The 26,414-nt window shown below is 44.1% G+C and overlaps 1 protein-coding gene and 1 long non-coding RNA gene across 2 annotated transcripts; one reads left to right on the top strand and one right to left on the bottom strand.

Annotated features, from left to right (window-relative positions):
* Window positions 1-1,193: 1,193 nt before the first annotated feature.
* LOC149330905 (venom metalloproteinase antarease-like TtrivMP_A) lies at window positions 1,194-25,975 on the bottom strand. The gene is made up of 14 exons (XM_089560014.1): window positions 25,818-25,975; window positions 23,246-23,415; window positions 20,754-20,846; window positions 20,544-20,667; window positions 20,419-20,457; window positions 20,232-20,356; window positions 19,415-19,486; window positions 18,119-18,252; window positions 13,367-13,416; window positions 11,749-11,857; window positions 10,128-10,295; window positions 7,161-7,299; window positions 3,915-4,034; window positions 1,194-1,341 (listed from the first exon to the last, which is right to left on the bottom strand). Exons 1-14 carry the CDS (start codon window positions 25,888-25,890, stop codon window positions 1,300-1,302), a joined length of 1,458 nt encoding a protein of 485 aa, XP_089416140.1. The 5' UTR covers window positions 25,891-25,975; the 3' UTR covers window positions 1,194-1,299.
* LOC149330906 (uncharacterized) lies at window positions 14,292-15,437 on the top strand. Its single transcript, XR_016285524.1, has 2 exons — window positions 14,292-14,498; window positions 14,767-15,437. It is a non-coding gene; the product is annotated as an uncharacterized LOC149330906 (long non-coding RNA).
* Window positions 25,976-26,414: the final 439 nt, after the last annotated feature.

The following is a 26,414-nucleotide window of genomic DNA, read 5'->3' as shown; positions in this document are numbered from 1 at the left end:
CTGAAGTATGAAGTCCTGACTAGCGACTATTCTAAAGGCAGGTCGAACTAAATGAGCCGAACTAAAGAAATACAATCAACTGAAAAAATGCGATCAATCGGCTTGCTTCTCAAAGAAAGGTACAGTGCTAATATATAAACTCGTTAAGGATTGCTTTTTAAGAGCATTTTTAAATAAAAACCGCACAGGGTAATCTTGGAAGGAAAATTTCGGCCACACGCCACGCGCGGTGGCCTATGTGCACTGCAGCTATTGGCTACGGGTCTTGTGTCGAGACCGAAGCGATGCCTCCACGCGTCGAAGCCTCACGCTACTGCAAGCGGTAAAGAACCCCGCCCTTGATAACATCAAGTGCGCTGTCGACCACGGGCAATGTACTGCCATCAAGAACTTTTGCGGCTGGTTGGTTCATAGCTGTAGTTGATGGCAGGACGGAGCGAAAGATGTACTACCTGATGTATACTACCATCACATAGCGCTGGAATGCATTCTCTCCGCTGCTCCCACTGGATCCTGATTTTCTTGCCTGGTGGTGTGACAATTTTTCTACAGCTGAATAGGAAGGGCAAACTAATAACTAAATCACTAAGGAAACAAAGAGCCGACTGAAGATCATACTTTTATTGTCCTTGGCGTCCGCTACCATCTTGCTGTGCGAAGGCATGAGGTGGACAACAAGAAGAAGCAATATTCTTAACCAATCGGAAGTAAGAGCAGGTCTGCAGACTGCTCAGATTTGTTTACTTATGTATGCATTTCGGAAACAAAAAGTTCTGTGCGCATTACAGAAATATAATGGACATTATTAGCATCATGAAGTGACGATATCAGTTCTTTTATACTAAACCCCAAGTACACAGTCGAACTGCTGAGAGATTTGCATAAACAAAGAACTCGCTGGTGCACCTTTAGGTGCCACCAGTGATTGGAAGGCGGGAGCCTGCAGAAAGCGACGCATTCATGAAGGCCGGGAAGACTTTCGGTAAGCCGTCACCGAGTACCTGCCGAATGAGGTGCAGTAGTGCAGTGCCTCATTCTTCCAGTGTTAGGCTACATTTTATGCTTGTATCAGCCTCAAACTCCCGCATCACCTCTTTAAAAAAAACTGCGCTCATTTCAGAAGCAAACTCGCAAGAGTTTCAGTCACATTCTCATTCTGATTAAACCATATACTTGCTGAAAGAATGCGCTGAGGTCACTGACGGAGTCACGTACTTGAAAATTGTAATGCAGTTACCAGAAGCCGACGTCCACCCGAACTCATTGTTTTTATTTACTATGCCTTTGGTAAAATCATCTTCATTTCCTTCGTTTTTTCCTGCATTCGCCACTGTAACACTCCTAATGAAAACCAAAGAAAGAAAAATTAGTTCCTCTGTTTACCTTCTCTGATTGATATTGAACTCTTGCTACAAGCTGCTGTGTACTCGCCAAATATTTCACGTACGAACTGTAGCCGACGCTCAGCAGCATCGGGCATTCTTTCAACGCACTGACAATTTTATTCTATTACATAATTGGTTTTTCTGTACTATTACTATTACACATTTGGAGGTGAAGCAAACTTAGATCGTAGGTTTTAATCTGAGCTCCGCTTAATCGGAAGTTCAACGCTTCAATCACTGATCACTAGAACTAAGCGCGCCTTCTATTCAAATACATGGCCTAATATGCTACTCACAAATCCTAGACAATTCTGGAAAATTATTAACCCAACCCAATCCAATCCCTTATCTCTTCTCGACGAACACAACAATCCTATTCCTGATCCGGCAGTGCCTCAAGCTCTAAATTCCGTATTTTCATCCGTATTTACTAATGAGCCTGATGATAACCTCCCAGATTTCCCGCAATACAATCACCCAATCATGCCTGCCACTACCTTTGACGCTATTGGCATCGAGAATTTAATAGACAACCTTAAGGTCTCATCCTCAGCCGGTGTCGACGGGATCAACTCCAAACTACTCAAGAACACAAAAAATATTACAAGCCTAATACTCTCGTACATATTTCAGCAATCATTATCATCTGGAGTGGTGCCACAGGACTGGAAGGTAGGCAAGGTGATTCCAGTACCAAAAAAAGGTTTGCCACCCTCATGCAAGAGCTATCGTCCCATATCCCTCACAAGCATTTGTTCAAAGTTAATGAAACATGTAATTTACTCTCACATCGTCAATTTCCTTATATCAGTAAATTTCTTTCATCCGTGTCAGCACGGTTTCCGAAAAGGTATGTCATGTGACACTCAACTAGCTCTCTTCATTAATGACGTTAGTACTAACCTAGACCTTAACATACCAGTGGATGCATTATTTTTGGATTTTGAGAAAGCTTTCGACAAAGTTCCCCATAGACGGCTTTTTCTTAAACTTTCACGACTGAACCTTAACCTTCTCATTCTTGATTGGATACGAAGCTTCCTCACTAACCGTCAACAGTTCGTACATGCTAATGGACACTCCTCCCCCTTGCACCCCGTTGTTTCTGGTGTGCCACAAGGCACAGTACTCGGCCCTTTGCTTTTCTTAATCTACATTAATGACTTGCCTGCTGGTATCACTTCTAACATGCGATTGTTTGCAGATGACTGCGTAATCTACCGGCCTATCACTAACACCAGCGATCCCGAAATATTGCAAGCAGACCTGGACTACATCGAATCTTGGTGCAACAAATGGCTCATGTCTTTAAACACTAATAAAACATCGTTAATTAGATTTCATCGCAGGCAGTCCTTTGTTTCACCAAATTACTATATCTCTGGCTCCGTAATTTCCGCTGTTGAATCTTATAAATACCTTGTTGTCACCATTTCTAATTCCCTGAACTGGGCGTCGCACATTTCTAACATTACTAAAGACGCCAACCGCGTGCTCGGTTTTTTACGTCGTAACCTGCGTCTAGCACCTCCTTCTATAAAACAGCTTACCTACATAACACTCGTCCGTCCCAAATTGGAGTACGCATGTGCAGTTTGGGACCCTCATCAGACAAATCTTTCTCTCGCCCTCGAATCCATTCAAAATCGTGCAGCAAGATTCATTCATTCGAACTGCTCCTATCATTCAAGTGTCGCTAATATGAAGTTGCAATCTAATCTTCCATCCCTCGATTCGCGGCGTAAAATAGCCAGACTATGCCTTTTTCACAAGTTTTACCACTCATCACTTGGAAGCTGTGTCATCGTCCCTACACATCGAACCTCTCACCGCCTTAACCACGTACGGCAAAGCAGTCTACCCGCCATCAGCACATACCACTGCGCATCTGAACGCTTTTTTCGTTCAGACAGCAAAGGACTGGAATCACCTTCCTGCCGAAGCAGTTCGCCACATTCATCCAGACCGCTTCAAGTTATTCATCGAAAGAATAACATAACGCCTGTAATAAGCCCACCCCTCATGTAATACCCCAACTGGGGCATTTGAGGTATAATAAATAAATAAATAAATAGAGTACAGGCGCTAAATATATTTCAAATATTTTCCATCCAAATGCATACTTATACGACTTAAGCACCGAAGAGATTGCCGCACTTCATCCTTTTCCCCATGATACAGGTAACCCAGCACCAAAGTTTTCGTTTTCATCCTTTAGCATCTATGTTTGTGTACAGTCGGGGACAAAAGTCTCCGGACCACGTCTTCCTCAAACAAAGCTTATAGCTCAACTATCAGACAGCCGCAGGAGGCCGCACTTGTGGAGATGAAAGAACAAATATTTAACTTTTACCTCTACAAGTGTGGTCTCCAGCCGCCTACTAATAGAAGAGCTATCGGCTTCGTTAGAGGAACATGTGGTCCGGAGACTTTTGTCCCCGACTGTACCTCTTATCGACCACACAGCCACCCTCGCTAAACTGATTTACTCGCTCAGACATTACATGGTTAGGATTTAAAGAATTTTACCTGGTTGTCGCCGCAGTTTGTTCCGTCTAGGCACCAGTATTCTGCCCGATCTGTATGGCGCTTGTACACGTCAGTTCCCGGGCAACACGTTATCTTGCAAAGGTCTCGTCCTCTCCTTTTCTACAAAAATTTACGTGTCTGATCTTAGATTGTGTATGTATAGTTATAGAGTCGACTGACACGCACTGTTATTAAAATCATAACAAGGGTTTGCTTATGTTTCGACTTAGAACCAGCCTTCATCAGAGTGTTACATGATTTTTCATACGAGTGTGCGTGTGTGCTTGCGTGCGTGTGCGTGTGATTTGCTATAAATCGTGCCGATTACTTTCTTATAGCTGTTGTAGAACTCTTCATAAAAGCAATGAACAAATGGAATCGTGGTCTCATCGTGCCAAATATCGAAGACTCATCACTAGAGGACTACAGGGTTCGTATAATTTAATCGTTGACGTCTGCAACAAGAAGGTTCTTTCAAGCACATCCGTGACGTATATGTGGATTTCATTACATAAGCAGGGTGCCCCATTGTGGAAGCCATGTAAGTGACCGGCTCCTTAAAACATGTTTGTGTCATGCATAACGGCTTCATAATGGAACAGTGATTCATACTCCACCAGCCTTCCGAGAAAAAAAAAAGTGTCGACATTTTCGTTTTGAGAAATTACACGAAATAACGAGGGAAACATGACGGGTACTATTGGGTGCAAAGATGGTATACAGAACTCGCGGTGGCGTGGCTCGTTGCTCTTGTGGAGCCTTTCGGCGTTTGCGTCAATCTAGAACGCCACGCATCGAAACGAGCGAGATGACATACATGCCTCTGAATGAAAATGGTCACCTTCTTACAGAAGAGACCGTGTTATATACCACTTATGCTCTCAACAGTATGTTTATTCAAGTTTTGTCATACTAATAGGCTCTCCCTTTGTCAACACTGACGTATTCAGTTATTTATTGTGTGAATTCAACAAATTTTTGTTTGTATTGCTTTGAAAAGGAGGCGAATATCGTTTCATGCAGTACAAAGATAATAGGTGGTATTAATGTGTAGAATCTGCCAATGACAATAGATGTACTATTTGTGCCGGCGCTGGGCACAAAGGATTTTGCGCAGCATAATATTTTACTCTTAAACACCGAGTGAAATCATTGGGAACATCTGCATTACTGGGAACTAAATTATAAACTACCGGTTGGTCTAAGGGCTGCTTTTCTCACTACCGACTGTCGCCGCAGGACCGCAGAGCAACAGAACTTTGTACGCTCGCAGAATAGGACCCTTCACCGGTGCATGATTCTCTCTGTAGTCGGATACAATTAACATAAATCTGCACTGAAGCTTTGCCCCCATTCAGGGCCACTGCACAGAATTGCTCCCCGCCAAGAAAACGTCCCACTGCTAAACCTTTTTTTGTTACCTTAGCAAGAAGCTAACCAAAAAAAAACTAGCAGTGGTTTAGCGCTTGTTAAACCTAGTCATACCATTGAAAACTTTGTTAAACATGGCTACGCATGGTTTGGCCCCGGGCGCAGTCAGGCGCGCGCCTCATCCATGGCGAGACTGAGCGGCCGAGAGCTGCAGCGAAGCAAGCGTTATGCCTCCCGCTATACACGTGGTACGGCAGCGGCAAAGCTCCGAATGAGCGCAGATGCGGCGCCTCTCCGCAGATAGTCACGTGGTATGACGTCACTTGCCACACCTCCGCTCCGCCGGCTCAAGGTCGAACGTGCACCAAACCTGACCTTGGGAGTTGTGCGGAGAGTAGAGCTTTCGCGCTGAAATTTATAAGCTTTAGAATTTTGCTGTCGGGCTTGCTTAAAATATAGACGAAGATTAAGAAGCTGCTTTGTTCACTGATGTGATTGACCACGGGAGTAACAAAAGACGCCGTGGACCGTGGTCCAGTGTTACCAACCGTTTACTTAAGTTGTACCGTACTATAGTACTAACGTGCAGCAAGCAATGTCCGATATCCCTTATTACACACTTGTACTGTCAGCATTAAATCAAACCTGAACGTGTCAAGTGAAGCGGAAACAGCAAATGAGAACATTTTTGCTGGGGCCGGCTGAATACTAGCACACTTGATATTCACTTCGACGGCTTGAAAAACACTGCATAAAGAAGTTAATTAATTCCCTTCCATTATACCTTCTCCAGCGGCTAAAATATGTGTTCTTGCGCTCGCGTTTTATTTGACGCTCATGGTACATGGTTATCTGTACGAGATATAACCAAAAGTGCACATCAAAAATGAAGTATATTTCCTGGCCTCTGAGAACTAAAAATTCAGGTAGCGTGCATGAGAGGAATGAAACCTTGCGTCAGTGGTAATACCAAAAACCCAGCTGCAGTTCCATTCCTCTAAGGTCTGTCTATCTAGTCTTCAGGTTCGGATGTATGACAGTAGCCGTGAAATTCTTTGAATGAAATGAGATCAGTGCAGCTGCAACCTACAGAATTGCATAAACCAGAAACCTCCATAACTGGCATTCGGTACGTCAAACTACGACTTCGGCTTTTTACGTACAGTAAATTCCCTACAAAGCACGTTTCTTGCCAGTGCTCGAATAGAGGCGTAAACTCCGTATGGAAGCATGAGTCCCTACGTTATTCATCTTCAAGCACAAACGCAGGGGGCGATTCAGCGAGTTGAGTGAGGAGGGTGTATTTATCGGGGCCCCGTTGTCTTAAGCTCTGCCCAACAAGGTCTCCTCAGTAAGCTTAGTAAAGGGTAGTATGAGCCCAAGCATGGACTGCCTTGGCAAGGAAATGAACTTAAAACTATTCTATTGAGGACTACTCAATAGTTCCAATACACTGTAGCGCATGCGCTACAGTGCTACAGTGTATTGGAACTATGTACCAACAAACCCAAAAAGCCCCGCTACTGGACTACTCAATACGCAACGCGCTGATGTGCAAAGTTCCCGTAGAGTCGTGAGCAATATATGAAGGGGAACAAATTTTGAACATTCATTTATTCATTACTCCATAATTGTGTGACAAGCAAAGTTTTCTGCTTTCTGGCTATTTTTCCTTATGGCGCATAATATTCAAAAATTGTTCTGAAATTTAGATGACAACCATAAAATTGACAGTTCTAGGCAAAAAGTTTGTTCTGTGTCACACTGCTCACAACTTCACCACATATCCCTGGTGAAAGTTTTTTGTGGTAAAAGCTAGATTTCAAATACGTCCTACGCGAGGGCGCTTGCGAATGTGAAAAGAGAGCAACCTACTGTGCATTCCTTTGACGCTGCAAGTCCAGATTCCCTCCGACAGAATTTGTTGCGGGACAGCATGTCGCCGGGATATCTTCTCGACGGTTTGGGCGGTTTACCCGCCCACGTGCTGGCAATGCAGGTTGCAGGCACAATTCTGTGGACGCAAGGGAGAGAAGGAAATACCTTTTCGAACAATGTTAACATACGCAAACGGACTGGAGGATTTATTTCAGAAGGAGCTAATATACCATGTGTTTCAGGGAAAAATTTAAAAAATTTTCAGAAATGGGTTTTTTGGGGTAAGATGATGGCTTTTGCAGCATAGTATTACCAGTGCTGGCGGACACCGGAAAGCAGGTGAATAGCTTAAGTAGTAAGCTGGTTAACTAATTTCTGATAACTAACTTTTTAACTATACAGGCAACTGATTGGTAAATTGATTTTTGAGTAAAGGAAATGGCGCAGTATCTGTCTCACATATCTCGATGGATACCTGAACCGCGCCGTAAGGGAAGAGATAGAGGAGGGAATTAAAGAAGGATAAGAGAAAGAGGTACCATAGTACCATCCTATACTACGCATACTACGCATCCTTCAAAACACCACCCCTGCCGATTAGAGAAGTTGAATTGATCTGGGTCCCCACCCACTTGTCTAATCCGGGGAACGAGGCGGCTCACGCGCAAGCTCGAGGTTTCGTCGACCGGGCAGTGAGCGCGCCCTCTGACCCGAATTTCACGAGGGACGGATTAATCTCATTTCATGACATCACCCATCACTTTAGGCTGGAGAGGCGGGCATATCCCCCTCCCCACAAATCGTTAACAAAAGCGCAGGAAGTTACCTGGCGCCGACTGCAAACACGCTCCCTTCTCAATCCGGCAATGCTTGTCCTCATGTCCAGTACGACCCAAACTGCCATAAATGTGGTGAAAGGGCCACATACGACCACATTCTGTGGAACTGCGAAAATGATCCGCCTCCGGCGGAGTTGATCTGTGATGGGAGGCCGTGCTCGTCAGCTCGGACCCCAAGGTTCAAGTAAGGGCAATCGAGCGGGCCAGTGAGGTCGCCGCCAGCCATGGGCTAGCGGCCATCTAGTATGTGTCTCCTGCAACCTGCTCTCGACGCAATAAATGTTTTACAATCCAGTCCAATCGACCACCTGGCGATCTTTAACGTGCACTGACATTGCACAGCACATGGGCGCCTCTTGCGTATCGCCTCCGTCGAAACACGGCCACCGCGGTAGGGTTCGAAACCGGGTACTCGGTAGACGACCGCCATAACCACTGAGCCACCGAGGCGGGTAGCAATTAGGGATTTGTAGCCGGTCGTTAGTAACAACCATGCCGGTTTTTCGAATTTCGAAACCACGATTACCCTCGCTGCTGTGGTTCAACAAATAATGACTACGTCGTGCGCAAATACATGCGCTTTCGAAAGCACGCAGGCAAAGGAACCCCTCCAGTGCACGATGCAGCCAAATTTTGTAGAGCCGCAGCGCCAAGGGCTATCACGTCTTCGAAATTGCAAAAACTGATATGGCTATTAGTAACGACCAGCTACAAATTTTTAATTGCAACTAGGCCCCTAACTCTACTATAAAAAGTTAACCATTACAAATTACTTAACCAGCTTACTACTTAAGACGACTCACCGGTTTACTGGTGTCCGCCAACACTGGTAACACTATGCCGCAAAAGCCATATTTTTACCCCCAAAAAGCCTATTTTTGAAAATTTTTGAAAGTGTTCGCTGAAACACCCGGTAATAGGGACAAGGGCGTGAAGGAAACAGGAGAAACTGGGCTCAAACTCTGAATGAATGCTTATTATTATGCGGGGATTTATCACGCATCGCAGTACTGCGCAACCGAATCCGCAAAATAAACGTACTATTCGGAATTGTCGGCCGCATTACACTGCCCGTACTTGCTAACACGTGCCACATAATTCACGCTCTTGATACTGAAATTCTTTATTCCGTATAACTGAGAACGAAGAAGTAACCCGGCCAGATCTCGAGACACAAACCGGCCAGATCTCAACGGTATTATGCAAGCGTCGAGCAAATGGCCGCGCAGCGCTTTTGACAAAGCGGAGTCGTGAAACACGCCGAAAACGGCAAGCCCTTTATGCGCATGCGTGCATTCTCGCCCGTATCGCCGCCTCGTTTTCGTCATACGCCGCTGTACAGCCAATTATTTCAGCGATACTGTTAGAGAAGTGACAGGTTGTACAGTCTTTGCCATAAGTAACCGATCAACAAATTTGGCTTCCCAGCCGAGTAGCAGGGTACTAATGGCAGCCCTTGAGCTCTTAATCCGTGTAAGGTAAGGAGAGCCCTCCTCTTCGCCTTTCGGGACCTACTGGTCTGCAGGAGTGCTGTAAGGGCTCGACAATACGGCTGATAAACAAACCCCGTTGCTCGGTTACTTCTGCTAAAAAAGGGGTAACAACATTACCACATTGTTTGCAAATAAAATGCGCTTCGAAAGATTCTCTGTTCATGTATCATCATCATCAGCAGCAGCATGGCTATGCCCACTGCAGCGCAAAGGCCTCTCCCATGTCTCTCCAATTAACCTTGTCCTCTACCAGCTGCGTCCACCGTGTCCCCGCAAACTTCTTAATCTCATCCACCAAAACCAATGCCTGCAGGGCTCCCGTAATCTGTCGCCCCATCCAACCGACGCAGCACCTTATACCGCAAGAGCTGCTGTATACAGGGTGTTTCACCCAGGACTGTCAGCATTTTTTATAACAGGTTTTCTGACTCAGAAGAGAGCTTACACCATTGCCAACGTTGTAGCGCATCATAGTACAGCTAAGACGTGCCAGATAGCTGGCTGGTTAACTAATATTGATCAGTTAACCTTTTAACTACAACTGCTAAGCTCATTATTTATTGAGAGGCTTGTAGCCCACCGTAAGCAATATCCATATAGCACGTTCCATGCACGTAGCAGCCGAAACTCACCTGAGGAATACTTGAAACTGTTGCTGAGAGCAACTCGAAAACCGAAACTGGTTTTCGTCCTTGTAGTCGTAGCTCATGATGTAGCCATCGCTCCAACGGCAGTGGTACGCACCCTGGTTGCCTGGAACTCCCGCTACGGGACCGGCTTGGTCGTGGCTGGATCCCATGCTGCCGGAGACAAGTGCAATATGCCTGTCGGATCGCAATTACACTTCCACTGCAAACTGAAGCACCAAGCTCGCCTGGTTGCTTTCGCAGAAATCCTGGGCTCTAAAACCAGACGTCCGCCATCGTCTGCAGACGATAGCCTCCGGAAGGCGTGAGCCCTGACCGAATCATATAGGCAACTGGCTGATAAACGCCCTAGCAGTAGAACGTAGCACATAGTCGAGACATACAGGTCGAGACGGCGCTTGGCGGTTCCATTTCTTGCCAAGAGGGGTGCCCGGCAGACAGCTCGGCGGAGAATGCAATTATCATCCCGCAGCATGCTGCTTTTGCGCACTGTCTCGATGGGTCTGCCGTAAAGTTGCGGTCATACACATCGCTTGGCGCGGCTCTAATTTAGTAGACGTAAAAAGGGAATCGAAACATGACGTGGTGCTTTTCGCCCTCAAGCAGGACAGTGGAAACCACCGTCGGCCGGCGGCAAAACGTATTTTAATTTGCTTTGGAATCTCTGAAAGATGCTTGCATCCGTCAAACAAGTGTGTGATTCGAGGGAAAGGAGGAGACCTATCGCAAGACGAAACCTAGATCGATGCGCGCATTGTAGCTTATCACGCGATGATGACGTGGCAGCTACGGCCTAGCATAAGTGCCGCTGTGATTGAAGCCCCTGAAATAACCTTAGCTCCGATCACAGCGCATTTCCGCTCGTTCTGTGGCGAGTTCGAAAGCGACCCCTCCAACAGTTGCACAGAGGAAAGGGGCTGCCAGAGAGCGTGGAGGACCTTTCCTCCTCTGACTGGCTTGGACGGCGGGCATACGATGGCTCTGCGTACGCTGCGCTGGGCTTGGAAACAGGCAGTTCTCTTTCCGTTTTAGCGCACCTTGACAAAACAGTTTTTCGATAACATACCTCCGCCCTGAACAAGCCTTCGGCAAGAATATGTCCACTTATTCGAGTTTTGTGAAAAGAAAACAATGAAAGGTGCTCTGCGGTAGCTGTCGCGGCTTTACAGTGTTTAGCTTTGAATTTTTTACATAGGGTGATCGAAATTAAGCTTCACAGATTTCTTGAAAATAAACGCTGAAAGGAACGTAAAATCCGCCTCTGCACGTAAGTTCCCTCCAGCCAATGGATGAATTTTATTACCGATGATATTTTTTCTCCCGATGAGGCTTTTAATACTATCGCATTAAAACTGTGACGTTGGGTTACGTTCGTGTTTTATATCGTCCTCCTCACGCATAGCCCTTTGGATTTTTAAAGGTTTAAAAAATGAAGACGATGTTAACGGCTTGTGTACTTCACTTAGAAAGAAGGAGGAGAATTTGCCCATTTTTACACTCTGAATCATAGGCAATAAGCTGCGCACCACAGGATTAAAGCTACAAAACAAAAGTGCAACAGAGCAGACGGCACGAAGTCGTGCGGTTTCCTATTAGGTATACGTACAGGTGGGCAAGTTCATGGGCTGCGTGGACTATTCCCGAGTATCCCCTTCCAATGTCGAGGCTTTCGGCGACCCTCCGTCTTGAGCAAAGGCCTGCTGTCATCGCTAGGCCTGGAAGAAATGCGGAATTGCGCAAGCAGTCAGATGTAACTGACACACAGATTAAAATACTAAAAACATCCACAGCACTGCCATCATCAAATTCATTCTGAGAAAAATAAGCTATTTTCGCTGCTACGCCGCGACATGGTTAGCGCTGTTGCTTTCACATTGATAAGAATAAGATGGTAGCTAAATCTGAAACAGAATAGAAGACGTGTGCTGCAACTACTCTAAGAATAAGGTTAACACTTATTACGACTTATGCGATTACTACAATAAATCCACACACGATTCAGCAGGCAGCATGACAGTGTAAACTGGAACCCTTAGTAGTAATTTAATGTTATTAGAATGAGTTGCGTTCGCATGCTAATGAGACGTAGCAGAAGTATGCTAAGGGGCTGTTTACGTCTGTTTATGATTGTGCACGACGTTTTCAGGATTTTGTAAATAAATGTCATTTCATGTTGTGCATAAGCGTGCTTCTTATAAACACTGTTTTGAGACTAGTGCATAAGTTGGAATTTGGTGCCTGTTCTCTCCATCGGTTCTCACATACACTGAAGTCATAACCAGTTAGTAGGCAGTACTTTTTTCTGGGCTAGTTGGTCCATTCTGACATGAGTGAAACATCGCGAAAGAAGAAGCCCGAAAGCGAAACGAAGAAGGGACAGGAAAGAGCACTGAACTGGCAACTGAATTTTATTGAGCGAAACTCGCACCATATGACATTAACTGTATATAGTCATCAAGTGTACTTTTTTTCATTTTGTTACCATCCCTTTTGAGATTCAGTCGACTTTTAGCTTTATTACTCTGTTATGTTTTTTTTATCGCTTCTATGGCTTTTTACACCATGTGACGTTGACTGCATCTGATTACCTTTGACACTGCCTTCTTATATATTGTCCGAGTTTCGCTCAATAAAAATTCAGTTGCCTGTTCAGCGCTCTTTCCTGTCCCTTCTTCGTTTCGCCTTCGGGCTTCTTCTTTCGCGCTGTTTCACTTATGTCAGTAGGCAGTGTTGGAGATAAAGTTCAGGCCTAAAGGCCTATCCGTAGCAATAGAGCTGCGTCTGAGAGCTATCTTCAGCATACTGTGTGTGGCCATCACGGTGTCTTAGTAGCCACGGCTGTCAGCTGCTCAGAACGATTTCGTGGGTTCATTCCCAGCCACAGTGGCCACATTTCGAGCGTAGACGAAATGCAGAAACGCCCACCAGCCGAGATTTTCGGTGGGCTTTAGAGAACGTAAGGTCGCCTAACTTAATGGGACACAGAAGACAGCTACATGTAATTATTGTTCTCATTAAAAAACGCATTTTTTCGCTCTTTCTGGCTATGCTGACATTTTCCAAACAGTACAAGACGCATTTGTAGGCGAGAAAATATTATTTCAACCTGATTTTTTCAGTTAGTTTTTTTACATGCACACTATGCTTCTGCTGTTGGTTACTGCGATAAAGTTTACGTACATATTATCTAAGAGCACTCTCCTAAAACTTCTCCAAGATCTTACCTGCCACACCCCGTCTAATCTGCCCAGTGGACACACTGATCATACTGCGCCTGGAAAAAACAAGCAATGGGCTCCTTATAGATGATTCAAGAATTCAAAACCATCCATAACTTTTAAAGATCATAAGATGTATACTTTTGTTCAAAATTTTATCAAATTGCTATTTTTTATTTAAATTTTCTCTTTAATGAACAAATTCATTAACCTCTAAGTTTGCGCACCAACCGCTACGAATAGCTTAACTGGTTAGGGACACCAAGTTTTTTGTTGGGTGTTTTTGTCTTTATAATGGTGCTTGAGACATTACTAAACACGAATGACCACGTGTAATTCACCTGCCGTGAATAATTTATAATAAATTTTTTTCATGGATGTAGTTCTGGCTTTAGTTTCAACAGCAGAACTGAAGCTATACATGTAACAGCTGCGGTTCAGGACACGTGACGCATACAAAAATTGCACTACCATTTTTACTCCTTCGTTTTGATTCGCTCCAACTCTTACACCATCCTGCCTCACGATACGGAATGACATCGCAGGAAAAAAAATAGTTATAGCGAAATTTGTGTATGCCTCACTAGAGTTTAACTTAAACCCTGACTTGGTTGTAAATACAAACTACATTGGAAAAAAATTCAGCTACAATTTTTTTACATTTTAACGTCGCATTTTAAAGCAAGAACAGCGAACGAAAATTTGGTGTCCCCACTCCTTTAAAAACTACACGTGATGATGAATTACGTTTCCGCCCCACCAAGTACCAGCAACTACATGAAATTGTGCCAGACACGATGCATTTATTAGACACGCGATGGTGCAACACCTCCGAAGAAAAGACGGTAAGACAACCAATAGTGGAGCATCACGTACGTCGACATGCTCAAAGGGCAACTGCACCACTTTTTGAAAATTTATCGATATTAACCCTTTCGGCCCTGGTGTCCTATAAAAAGGACACGAAGCAAAACGGCTATAAGTCATGATTAAAATGCCAAATAATCTGAAACAAGAACTGAGCCGACTCCCAAGGCATCCCTATAAGCACAGACATCACTTTCTCCTTCGTCTTCCTCATCGTAGCGCCGAGAGTAAACAAACAAAATGGCGGAAGACGGGGACGGCGGCTGCAATGGTAAGTACTATTTTGCCATTTTCTTACTCCATACCTAAGAGCGTGTTCGCGATTAGAATTTTGCAGATTGTTTCAAAGACACTAAAGGCTTTAACAGTTGCAGAACATTTTCTGTGCGGTTAGTACATTTGTCGCAGCACGCCGCGATATGTGTGTCCTATATATAGGACACCAGGCTTCAGTGGTTATAAACCAACGGCGCGTGTTGCATGCAAGTGCGGAACATTTTTTTTGGTAATGCCTAATTTTTGTTTTTGTTTTATTGCAGAGGCAAAAACTGTGACCTTACTCAACGGCAAAGCGGCCTCGATTAAGACATCTGCGTCTCGAGGATCCAGATGTCATCTTTGCTGCACTGAAGGATGGTTACGTGTCGGAGGTTGAAGACGCTGAGGAGGACGTGCATTTGAGCTCTCGGCTGCCTCCAGCGGTGATGAAGTTGACAAAGCAACACCAGAAGACAGGTCGTGGTGCAGGAGAGCTTTCAATAAGCTAGCAGCCACGTATCACCCTCAATAATCTGGTGACGAGAATGAGAATGATCTTGATGGTCTACCGACCCCGTTCACGTATCCGTGTTTTTCTCGGTACCGAATAGTGTTTTTTGCTGTTCTTGCTGAGGAAACAAACATGTATTCTATTTATCAAGAAGGAAAATTCGTTGAGATGACGAAGAAGAAATCAGAAAGCTGATTTCACAGCATTTAGCGATGGGTGTATTTCGCTAGCCATGGCTAGAATCTGCTTGCACATTGTAGACGTGAACGGAGACCTGTTGTGAACGCTCTGCCTTCACTACGGCGAACGCTGCGCCTCACAACGGCGAACGCCAAGCGCATGCTCCTCGCGCTTTCCCTCGACCCTTCCTCCCCTTACCCTCGCCCGTCACGCTAGGTAAGCTGACTGATCGGGATGAATAAACGCTCTTTCTATCCCAAGCGTCCGTTTGTGTTCCATGGGAGCACGGTACGCGCAACGCGCGTACAAACTTCGTAACAAGACCACACCACCAATTGTCCTTTCTGGAAGGTCAGGACAGATTTGGACACATTTCGTGAAAGATGCCTAAACCTCTCTTTCGAGGAGCTTCATTGGAGCGATCAGCAAATCATTCCGTTCAAAGGACAGCGAGACATAATACATCAAAGGGAAACCAAATACGTGGGAAGTGAAAGTTTTCATGCTGTGCGCCGCCTCGGGGATTACCTACGACTTCGTCGTTTATCAAGGTTCATCAACTGAACTCATTCCAGCTGTTTCAAAACTTTTAACACGGATTAATCGACGTCCAGTATTAGCTGCACCTCAAGGCAACCAGCATGTATGTTCTCAATATTGGAATATTTGTGAAAGTCTTGAAATAAAGAGTAACGTCAAACTTTGCTTTTTTTTGTTCTTGCAACCACTAAGCCCTGGTGTCCTATATATAGGACACGGCGCCATCTTTAAAACCGAGGGTGTCCTAGAGAAATTTTTTGCATTAGTGTGTTCCTTGGGTGGCAGTGAAGCAAAATAACACTTTAGAAAAATTCCCGATGTAGCAAAAAAAATTCAGGGCTGAAAGGGTTAAAGGATTCAAATCTTTATAGGCCTGGTAAAGCGTTCCAAGTGCTTTTGCACTAGTATTTAAAATAGCCACGTAATCAACGGCTGATTTTAGCGCTTCACCACAAAGCACCGAATTAGTTCGGGGAAGTTCCGTGTGACGTCACAGAGGGTATGATTTCAAATTACCGCTGCTATCAGCCACACTCTGCCGTGACTCGTTGGATGCTACCAAACAATGCTTGGAGGGTTTTGCCTTAATGGCGTTGGTTTTTTCTTCAAAGCAGGCGTTTATAGTTGGAAATGGACCGATACCTTCGATGACGTCAACATGCGTCCCCCCCCTTGGTGTTGTGCGCTGCGGAGAAGCATGAAAGCCGTTGCGATTTTAATCGGCGATTATTTCAAATTATAGCCCAAAAGGACATTGCACGCTTTACCTGCAAGTTTCACAGATTCGACTCTTAAGCTCGTCGATTTCTAAAAGCCATGCAGTTGCCCTTTAAGCCTACTCAAAACGAGAAGGTCGGCACAGAAGGTGAATCCATCAAGTTAAACGTCGTCAGGCACTGCACCCAGCATAAAAATAAGAGCAGATTTTGAGCGAGAGTTATTGATTGAGATGCTCAAGAGTGGGATGAGTAGAACCTGAATGAAGTCAATTCGGACGGCACTGTTTGGAACAACGACAACAGGAAAATGAGCAGCTCCAGAGCAGTCTGGCCCAAGAACCATGTCTGTGTGCAATCCTTCTTCCCTCGCTAGGTCTAAGTCCTGCAAACAGAACTTTCCATAATATCACGATGGTGGCAGCTTTTACCTTGCCAATGATGAAAACTTGTAACGTATTATTTCTCGTGACCAATATATCGATTTCATTCTCTCCCAGAATGACCTATCCTCTGTGCCTCAATTAATTTACAAAAAAAAAAAGAGTTCTCGGGTAACAAAAACAAATTATATGAAGGTGCAAGACCCCGTCGTTCACATGTCTGGAATATATACGTATAGCTCATGCGCGTGTCATTCTCATTCAAGTGCTATTTACTAGCAGTACGTAGTACAATAGCAATTTGTTTCACAGATTGCTAGCGTGTATTTGATTAGAAACTCCCAGTTCACGGCATCAAAATGCATTTCAAAGATATTTACAGCTGGTTTTAAAAGTATGGGAGCGCAAGCAGTAAACAGTAGGAGTACTTTTTTTTTAAGTAGCCTTAAGTTACTGCATGTCAACAGACCTGCGATTAGATTTGTTGGCATTTATAGGGATGCTATTAAAGCAGCCTAGCTGGTTTCATATTAATGCTGACAGTTGGGCCAGTTGATGAAGATTCATTATTAACTACAGCACAAGAAGGCAGAAGCGCCACTAACAAAAAAAAACGGCATAAGCGCTGACTTTCAAGCGCTGGCAAGAGAAACAGTCCTTGACGGGTCTGTTTTTGCGCTGTTGTTAATAATGCTTTCGCATTACAGCTTAGTCGATGTGCTGAACATAACGCAGCTTGGGGGTAATTAATTATTACTTTGTCCAGCTTCCATTTTCACTTGTAACTTCATTTCACATAAAAATGGGGATAAAAAAATTGGCAGGGGCTTAGCTCGGCTATGCCAGGATATACGTAGCGAAAGCAGACATGCCACACAGCTGGAGAGGCGAGCGCAACGACTAGGCAAGAGGTGTGACGTCATACCAAACGGCGGCGGCGGCTCCGCGGCGAGGCGCGCGGTGTGACGTCATGCCAGATGGCACGGCTAGCGCGCGGCGTCCGCCAGCTGAGGCGGTTGCTAGGCAACGGCTCAAGGTCAGCCTCTGTGCCTCCTCGGAGCCCCGCTACAGCGAAATCGCAAGTTCGTGGTCAATGTAGCTTTCGCTACAAAAGATTTCCTTGCCGCCTCTCATCGCGTGCTTAGTGAAACACTTTGCAGCACTAGCGTTTTCAAACGAAGGCGGCGAATGAAACGTTTCATATGAGAGTGTCGTACATGTGGTGCACTGACTATTCGTATCTCATCAAAACGAGCTTTCATGACATTTCATTAATAGAGACTGCGTACAATGCAAAACTTACCCCGTAATCATCAAAACGGCGTCGACGCCCTTGAAGTAAGTCAGCCGTTGCTCCACATAAGACTTCAGCTTCTCTAGCGTGTATTCTGCGATCATAGAATCGCCGTACATCTCGACATATGGCTCCTGCCCACGCTGCAGCAGATTAAAAAAAAACTTAGCCTGTTTGTACATTAACTCACAGGAGTGAGGAAAGAGCACTACATAAAATGCAAAAGAACACAACCACACATTTTCTGCTATTTTCCGCATTTACTCCTTTTACTTATCTTTGGTACTAACCATGTGTGATGTGAGGGCTGGCAAAAATACATTTAGAACCCCAGGTGGTCGAAATTTCCGGAGTCCTTCAATACGGCGTCCCTCATAGCCTGAGTCGATTTGGGGACGTTAAACCCCAATAAACCAAACCAAATCATTCAGTACATGGCCAATTACTTCCTGTCAGTGAAGTGAGCGAAATGTCACGAATTCTACCCCGGCCAAATAAATAGCAGCGCAAGGAGACGAGGACTAGACGAGACAACAAAGACGGCGCTGTTCTTCCAACTTTTATTTCCAACGAATCGTGGGAACATGTATGCACTCTGAACAATCCGGCGTCATCGTCAGTGCATGCGCAAATATGTCAGCTCTTATCAGAAAGAGTGATAGAAGCGGAGCTAACACATGCTGCTCCCCGATTATAAATCAACTCCGATTCAATGATTTCGCGCGTTACACGTTGATTATTCTTTTTTTCTAATGACGATGCTAGTAAGATCTGGGGAACATTCTTCACACGTAAGGCAGTGGGCGGCCAGAAGTCCTGCAAAATCTTTTCCTTTAAGGGCATTATCTACGTTTTTGGCATGTTCCCTCAACCTGTCACTCACGCATGTTGTCTCGTCTAGTCCTCGTCTCCTTGCGATGCTATTTATGTGTTCAAGACATGTACCAACACGCCCAATTTTCCACGTTAGTCTATCCCGGCCATGGCGGCTGCATTTCGATGGAGGTGCAGTGGAAAAACGCTCGTGTGTTGCGATTTCGGTGGTTGTAGAAAAACCGAGGGCATCAGAACTTGCTCTGTGCCCTTCACTTTACAGCTTGCGTTGCCATGGCCCGCAAAAATCAATTGATAAATGAATCAATAAACCGTTTAATTAATCACTCGTCGTGAAGATTGCAATTCGAGCTGTATTGATAACAAAGTGATTCAAAGCCGAACGCGCGCTACTTAAGAAACACGAGCTACCAGACTTTTTTTAGACACTCACAATAGTAAAGCCTAACCTAAGACGAATGTAGCACGTACCTCAGCACGCTCGACTCCAACCAGCCTGGGTACGATGCGTGGATATCGCACGCTTTCGTATCTTAGTTTGACCTTGGGAAAAATATCACAAAATCTGTTAGTGTGACGAGAACTGTATGCCGTTAGATTACCTGGTAACTGACTCTCTATGACGGTGCATTTTTTCATCCTTTACATCAGGCCTTACTACACTTATGCAGCAAGTGATTTGATTTTCAGCTGCAATTACGCTGGAAAAACGCCCTCCTACCTGCAATTCCTCGACTCTCAAAGTCAACAATTATAGCCCGCTTCCTCCCTTGAACGAGCTTTCAGCATTGATTAGCAAACTAGAGAGATCTCCCAAAGGTTGACTTCATTGTTTTTTTTTTCCTTTATTAAATTCGTTATATTCCTCTCTTTTCTGCGTAGCATACCGGCGGAGATGTTTTAGGCCGTTCTACTTGACTGTAAATGTTCAAGCAACATCTTTCTTGGAAAAGTTATCGTGGAGTTATTCTCTAGAAGAGTGCGGTAAGGGGCTAGTTGGAACGGCATTATAAGAACAATAACAGTTATAAGAGTTATTCTCCTTGAATTCTTTAGAATAATTTTTATACTGCGAGGGAAAAGTGCCAAAATGTGTATTCTGCTACTTTGTATTGCATGGCTGCTAACAATAACCTGGCGTGCAGTATCGGGCCAGGAAACTTTTAGTGTCGAATTCGCTCGCTTTAGAAAAACTTAGCAACTGAAAGTGTATTTACTTGAAATAAGCAATGGTTGGTTGATTGTTTATTTACAAGATTCAACTGACGGCAAGGACTAAGACACTTACGCCATTGAAGAATACTACGAGGTAGGATATGAGACGTTCTTTGCTCCGGAAGTCTTTGTTGTGTTCGTAATCAGAAATTACAAACACGTCAGGACTAAAAACATCCGGGAGTTCACCCCTGGCCTCTGAAATTTATGGTACTTTTAAAAATAACATTCGTACATGGTAAGGCATAGTGCAGACATACCTATTTGGAGGTGGTCCGGTGAAAGCTCGAAGTCCATAACTGACGAAATGGTAAAAGAAAAACGTATTTTTATTCCCTAACGAGATACATCACTGCCGTCTTTTGAATGCCAGTGGCATTCTTACCTGATTCATTAAACGCCGCTTTCTCACTTTGTACTTTAAATATTTTGTGGGCAACCTGTCCCATTTGAGACCTTTCACTTTCGAAGGAAGGTTCGATACTGTAAGAATGATTTATAAGGCCCTCCTGCATTTGAAAAAGCAAACGCAGATATGTAGTATTTGAGAGGTGTTATCCGGCTACCAAATGATACACAAACCAGGGTGCAGTACCATTAAAATTCCGTGCGTAGTTTCATGAAGAAGGAGAGATGCCAGGCTGTGTTTATTCTCGTAAAGGTTTCCTTCGATTTCCTCCGATCTTATCTGTCGTCACAAACACAACGAAAACAGCAAACAATTAGGGTTGCTCGTAAAGATCGTCAACAAATATTATTGCTATCAGTGCAGCATCCAATCGATCATTGGAGAGTCCAACTAACACCAGCAAACATCAATAAATATGTTCAAAACCTTGCAGCCCTGTTCGCATTCCGCGCACGTCAATAGCCCTTAAATGCCGATTACTTTTACGTAAAAGTATTTTTTTCCTATCTTCAGGACTCTGCGCAATCTAGTTCTCTTTCAGGACCTAACCACGTGAGATTTCAACTGAAGAAGGGGGGATAGCTGGGCTAGTTGGTAATAGTAGTCCATTGTGGTTGGTACAGCTCGAAACAGGCGAAACACAAAGTAGAAGACGTCTGTCTGTTTAGCGCTGTAGCGCACAAATCAAAATTTCCCGCCAGTTATACGTTGTTGTAGCAGTATGGACATCTTGTTCTTCTCCTCAAACAATTCCGTTGAACCATTCTAGTAATTCTCAAAAATTTTCCGGACACGGTCGAATAAAATAACCGAGCAATTAATTTTTATGTTTCTGAGCATTACTGCGGCCAATAAGCGATGTTGTTGAGGTGGGGGATATGGATTAGCCTTGACCATAATGATTGACACGTCCAGCCTTGTGATGGCGGTTTGTAATTGGCCAGTAGGTACATGATTATGATCAGAAAACAGATCATTTAACGAGGCGTTTCTGTCGTTTATAACAGCCCTACGGCAGAAGTGGCGTTCCCTGATTACTATATACTTGCTGACGAAAGGTCAATTATCTTGCTCTGTTTTTGTATTGTGTTTGAAGTCCAAATTAATTAAAGCCATTCTCACTTCTCACTTCGCATTAAGCTAGATATACATACGGCTGAATTTAATCCATAGTCCTCTTACTGCAGCTTTCCTCATGGGCTTCAGCTGCACATCGTGGATGTCGACTCTCGAAAATAAATCATTGTTTCTAAAGGCCGCTACCCATGTCATGGCATTTTCATAGTTGAAAGCCCCCCATAGGTCGCCCGAAATGCCAACCTGAGGGCAAGGCAACGAGATGACTTGCAGTGCCAAGGTATATTGACGCTCGTGCAGACCTGTAATTTTTGTTTCTTTTTGGCAAAACGTTTGCACCGCTCAGAATGTTGCTCGCGCTACCGAGCGAGACAAGAAGGCAAATGGTGCCTTCACGTAAAAACCTTAGAATTAAAGTTAAGACACATTTGTGTCTAAGGTATAAGCAGTATTTCGCTCCTGCTTTGCAGCCAATGTGGAGCAATAAATAAGCTCGAAGGAAGCAGTCTGCACGGCTGCGACATGGAAAACTACAGCGGTATATTGCGAGCTTCTACCGGTTAGGCCTACGTAAACTGTAGAATGACAGAGATAAAAAGAAAAAAATTCACAAGTATCCCAATCGAGATAACGTCAGAATCATGTCCAAAATATGACAAAATTTTCGGTCGTTTTGTCCTAACGACCGTTTTTTTTTTAATTGTAGCACTTTTCTGCAGTTCTGAAACTACAAGGGACAGCGCAATACTGGAGAAACTTAGGTTCTTACCACAATGTCTTTATTTCAAGTTCATCGCCAAAAATGCTATAAAAAATTGGTTGTGACAACATAAAGCTTTATGTTATGTTTTCCGACAGGAATAGGCTATATATGCTCTCCCATAACCTCATTTAAAGATACTTGAGTCAAACAACAGCGTTATAAATTGGTGAGCAAAAAGTTAGCAGACTGCAATGCCGCTTTTTCTTACATTCTTGGTTAAATATAGACCTATATACTGCTGGCCATCGGGAGGTGATTTTTTTTTTTTCTGGATAACAAGACGAGCTGTCCGCGTACAGTAACACCACCTCACTCTTGTTCAATATTAAGAAATCAAACGTTTCGAAAAGCCTAAGTTAAGACGCATAACTAGGAAGGTGAAGTTAAACAAGTTTTTCCAGTTTCTGAAGGAAAATCTTCCGCCATGCCGATGGTTGCCTAAGCACTATGTTCTACAGGGATCGTAAGCATCGGTTATCGGTACGGTGCAAATCGTAGTAAACTCAGAGAAAAGTAAAAAAGGAATGTTCGCTTCACGCGACATGTAGCAACATGGAGCTTCAGAAACCTATAAAAGGTACTTTTTTGCTAATGCACTGCAAGAAAATGGTTGGTCCAAGTACAGACGTCTTCATCAAAAAGAATAAGAATCAGAGAATCACTCACAGCATCAGTTCAGGCATACAATTATTGAATAAACTGAGGAACATCTTTCTGTCTTCCATCTCGGACGCTATGACTGTCAGAGCAAATAGCGATAATGCGGTTACGTCTAATAACGGAACAGGGACTGCAACGTGGTTTGCGGTGTTCCATAATCTATAAGATGCTCACCCACCGTTTGAATGATCCTCTTGTTGTCCTCAAACGAATGCACCGTTAGCGTATCGTGCAGGACGGACGCCTTCTGAAGGCTGAAAAGATTTCCATCGCCCAAGTGAACAGTCTTCTGAGCGTTGTCACTCCTCGCCTCCAGAAGCGATGGATAAACTATTGCTTCGGCTTCATCTGAAAGATTGAGGGAGTGGCTCCTCAAGCAACCGCAAGTGTTCCGAGAACTTAAAAAACAAAAACTTGAGAGTTCTTTTACTACGTATCACGATCTATACAGCGTATACTAGCCCACGTGAGCAAAACGCTAAAAAAAAAAGGAACACACCGCTCAGAGCAAATTCAAACGGCTCTGTGCACACCGCTTCACAAATAAGCAAAGGTTCGCTTTGCTTTTTTCCTCAAATTTTAAAACTAATTATAATAAAAACATCTGTGTGCAGTTGACAAAGGCCTAATATTTATTGTGTAATTTTTATTCCATGCGAAAAGTTCTTCACGTGAAGCACCTTCCAGAGCCAATTGTCCCTGTTGCAAAAAGTAACTGTTTAGAACTGAGGTCTAGATACAGTTTGCTTCTCATTCTTATTGTAGAAATTTCCCGGCTTCCCTAAAGATCAAAAAGCTCTTTGAAGGTGAGGACAGGGCTTCTCCTTAACATACAGATATTTAGAGCTTGAGAGCTGGTACGACAGCTTTAATATACGACTGAGAAGCAAACTGTGTAGCCTGGTTACTTTTGGTAGAAACTGTACACTTTGGCAAGGAACGCTTTCTTGGCATAGTTGGAACATTAGAACGCACAATTTTTTCCGTCCTGCCCTTAGTAACCTCCAGGGAATAGTATTATTCTCAACTTATTCTTAGGTCCTTTCTAACTTATAAATCAGTTATCTCAGTAAAGCTGCGAATAGGCCTCGTTGGTTTTTCATACTTTATGCCCATAGTAAGCTGCTTTGCTTACACTCTAAACACGAATACGACTATGTGGAAGTAAAAAAGCAGTAAGCTGTCCTCAAATGCGCTAGAGGTGTCAGCTTACTCCCTTTTAATCCTTTCTGTTTGGAGTGTACGAAGCAACAAGGACGAAAAAACACACATATAGAGTACTCTCTCTCTGTCTGTCTGTCTCTTTCTCTCTGTCTCTCTCTCTGTGCGTGTGTATTTGTGTGTTTGCGTGTGTGTGCGCGTGTTTTCTCCCCTTGTTGCTATGCAACCAGAATAGAGCACTAATGCGATGAAGCTATCTTAAGTCTGTTATTTGAAACCGCAATTTTTCCAAACGTTAATTTATCCTTTCTTATTTTTCTTATCTTTTTTGCAACGAGTTCGTTCTTCAATTACTTCCTAGTAAGCTCAGTCTATGCTTTGCGGATACTTCAAATCGACGGCCTAAAAGCAGGATCTGCTCGGCGCAAAGTGTTTCGATCAGAAACTTTTAGTGTGTGAAAAGAAGCCGGAACTTTTGTATCTTTTTTTATTGTGAAACTATTCAGAAACAAACGGCTTTCTCGAAGTTCTGAATACAGCTGAAAATTCGCCTTTCATCGCAAAATGTAGCGCCCCCTAGGCAGGGCGCGGAAATTCATCTGCTACCATGCAAACCGGTTGCAAACGCGCGTGAGCGGCGCATAGAAGCGCGCTTGCAGCTGCCGCCGTCTGTCGCTTTTGAATGTCACCACCATGAACTGCGCATGCGCAATAGACGCTGGCGGCTGGTTTTTACCCAGCAGAGCTCAAGTCATTCAAGTAAACAATAAACAACTTATTGACGATGAATATTTTGCATTACGACAATACGCTGTTCCCTCCCACGATGTTACGACAATAACCCACCTTGAGTATACGAAAAGTAAAACGGAGAGTTGAGCTAGTTGGCACATGTTTCTTGGAAAAAACAGCGCTAAACGAAAGGACAACGAAAAAGAGTACAACAGCAGCGCCGGTCCTGTTGTACTCTTTTTCGCTGTCCTTTCGTTTAGCGCTGTTTTTTCAAAGAAAGATATACGAAAAGGACAGCCCCACCCAAGTGGCTCTGACTTTACTTGATCAACCAGTCAAAACACCCCGTAATAAGCAAGAATTTAATGTTGTCAAGATAGTATATCTGATGACATGTGCGTACACGACACCTACCAAGAAGCAGGAGCTGTGCAAGAGCTGTAGCAGGATCGTAAGTTAACTCAAAAATGCGAGCATATATAGTATATACAAAAGGCTCCCCCTCATTGTGCTCGATTTCAGTTCTGTAGCACAGTCGGCCACCTTTGGAGGAACCACGGAAAGCTGTTCTAGCAGCGCTGCTATTTGAGAAGTTATATGCTTTGAACGAGGCCAGTTTGACAAAAGGCTATCTTTCATTTTGGTAGTGCAATATTTTTTTTTAAGCCACGTCTATTGCCTCTGGACATAAATTGGGTATGCAGTAACAGATGCAAGGAAAGGATGCTTAAAAAATTTAAAAAAAAGTGTCACCTCGTTTTTGTTAATGACTAGAGACTGAATTGACTTTTGAGTCTAGAGAGTAGTTAATGTCCAAGTGGGAACCAACAAAAGAAACAAAAAAATCGTCTACGTACGTTTGAGCTTGTTCATTTGCACCGCCGAAGGCAAAACGAGTGCTAGTAAGTACGCAAACATCAAGCTGTCCATCTCATTGGCGGCACTCGTGCTTCGAAAATTCGGACGCTTCCCTGAGCAGCTGCCGTCGTGATTCCGAAATTCAAGTGAAGCTCACCGTAGATTTTGCCAGAGGCGTCCAAATAAAGTTCTAGATATCAGCGCAGCATTTCAGCAATGTGACTCGCCTGAAAATACCAGGTATCGCTCCTTGTGAGGAGTAAAAAGCTGCTAGCCAGGCTTTTTCAAAATGCCGGGCCAACGCACGAAATCGAAAAAGGCCACATCTAAACGCGACTAGCCTCGACTGCCGCCCTTAGACGAAGGATAAATGCAAAAGCGCGATTGCAACCGTATTCTATAAGGATCCATTTGAAACGGGTGTCTATTTTCTAGTTCATTTGGGGATGACATCCGCGTGACGGCAGCATCAGCCGAAAGCAGCAAGCGGCCAATCACAATGCAGCCGCGGTGGCTCACTGGCTATTGTGCTCGTCCGCTGACGCGAAAGACGCGGGTTCGATCCCGGCCGCGACGGTCGCATTTCGATGGAGGAG

Source organism: Amblyomma mixtum, chromosome 9 (genome assembly GCF_055824585.1).
Source record: "Amblyomma mixtum isolate Tamu chromosome 9, ASM5582458v1, whole genome shotgun sequence".
NCBI classification, from domain to species: Eukaryota; Metazoa; Arthropoda; class Arachnida; order Ixodida; family Ixodidae; genus Amblyomma; species Amblyomma mixtum.
The sequence above is the reverse complement of the archived record's forward strand: the minus strand, read 5'-3'. Positions and strand labels throughout refer to the sequence as shown.

Bases quoted from the DNA above. Each gene is read 5' to 3' on its own strand.
- LOC149330905 (XM_089560014.1), bottom strand. From the start codon at position 25,890: ATGGACAGCTTGATGTTTGCGTACTTACTAGCACTCGTTTTGCCTTCG. The intron at 20,357-20,418 runs GTATGTCTGCAC...CATAAATTTCAG, and splicing joins ACCGGACCACCTCCAAATAG to AGGCCAGGGGTGAACTCCCG. The intron at 7,300-10,127 runs GTGAGTTTCGGC...TTGCGTCCACAG, and splicing joins CAGTTTCAAGTATTCCTCAG to AATTGTGCCTGCAACCTGCA.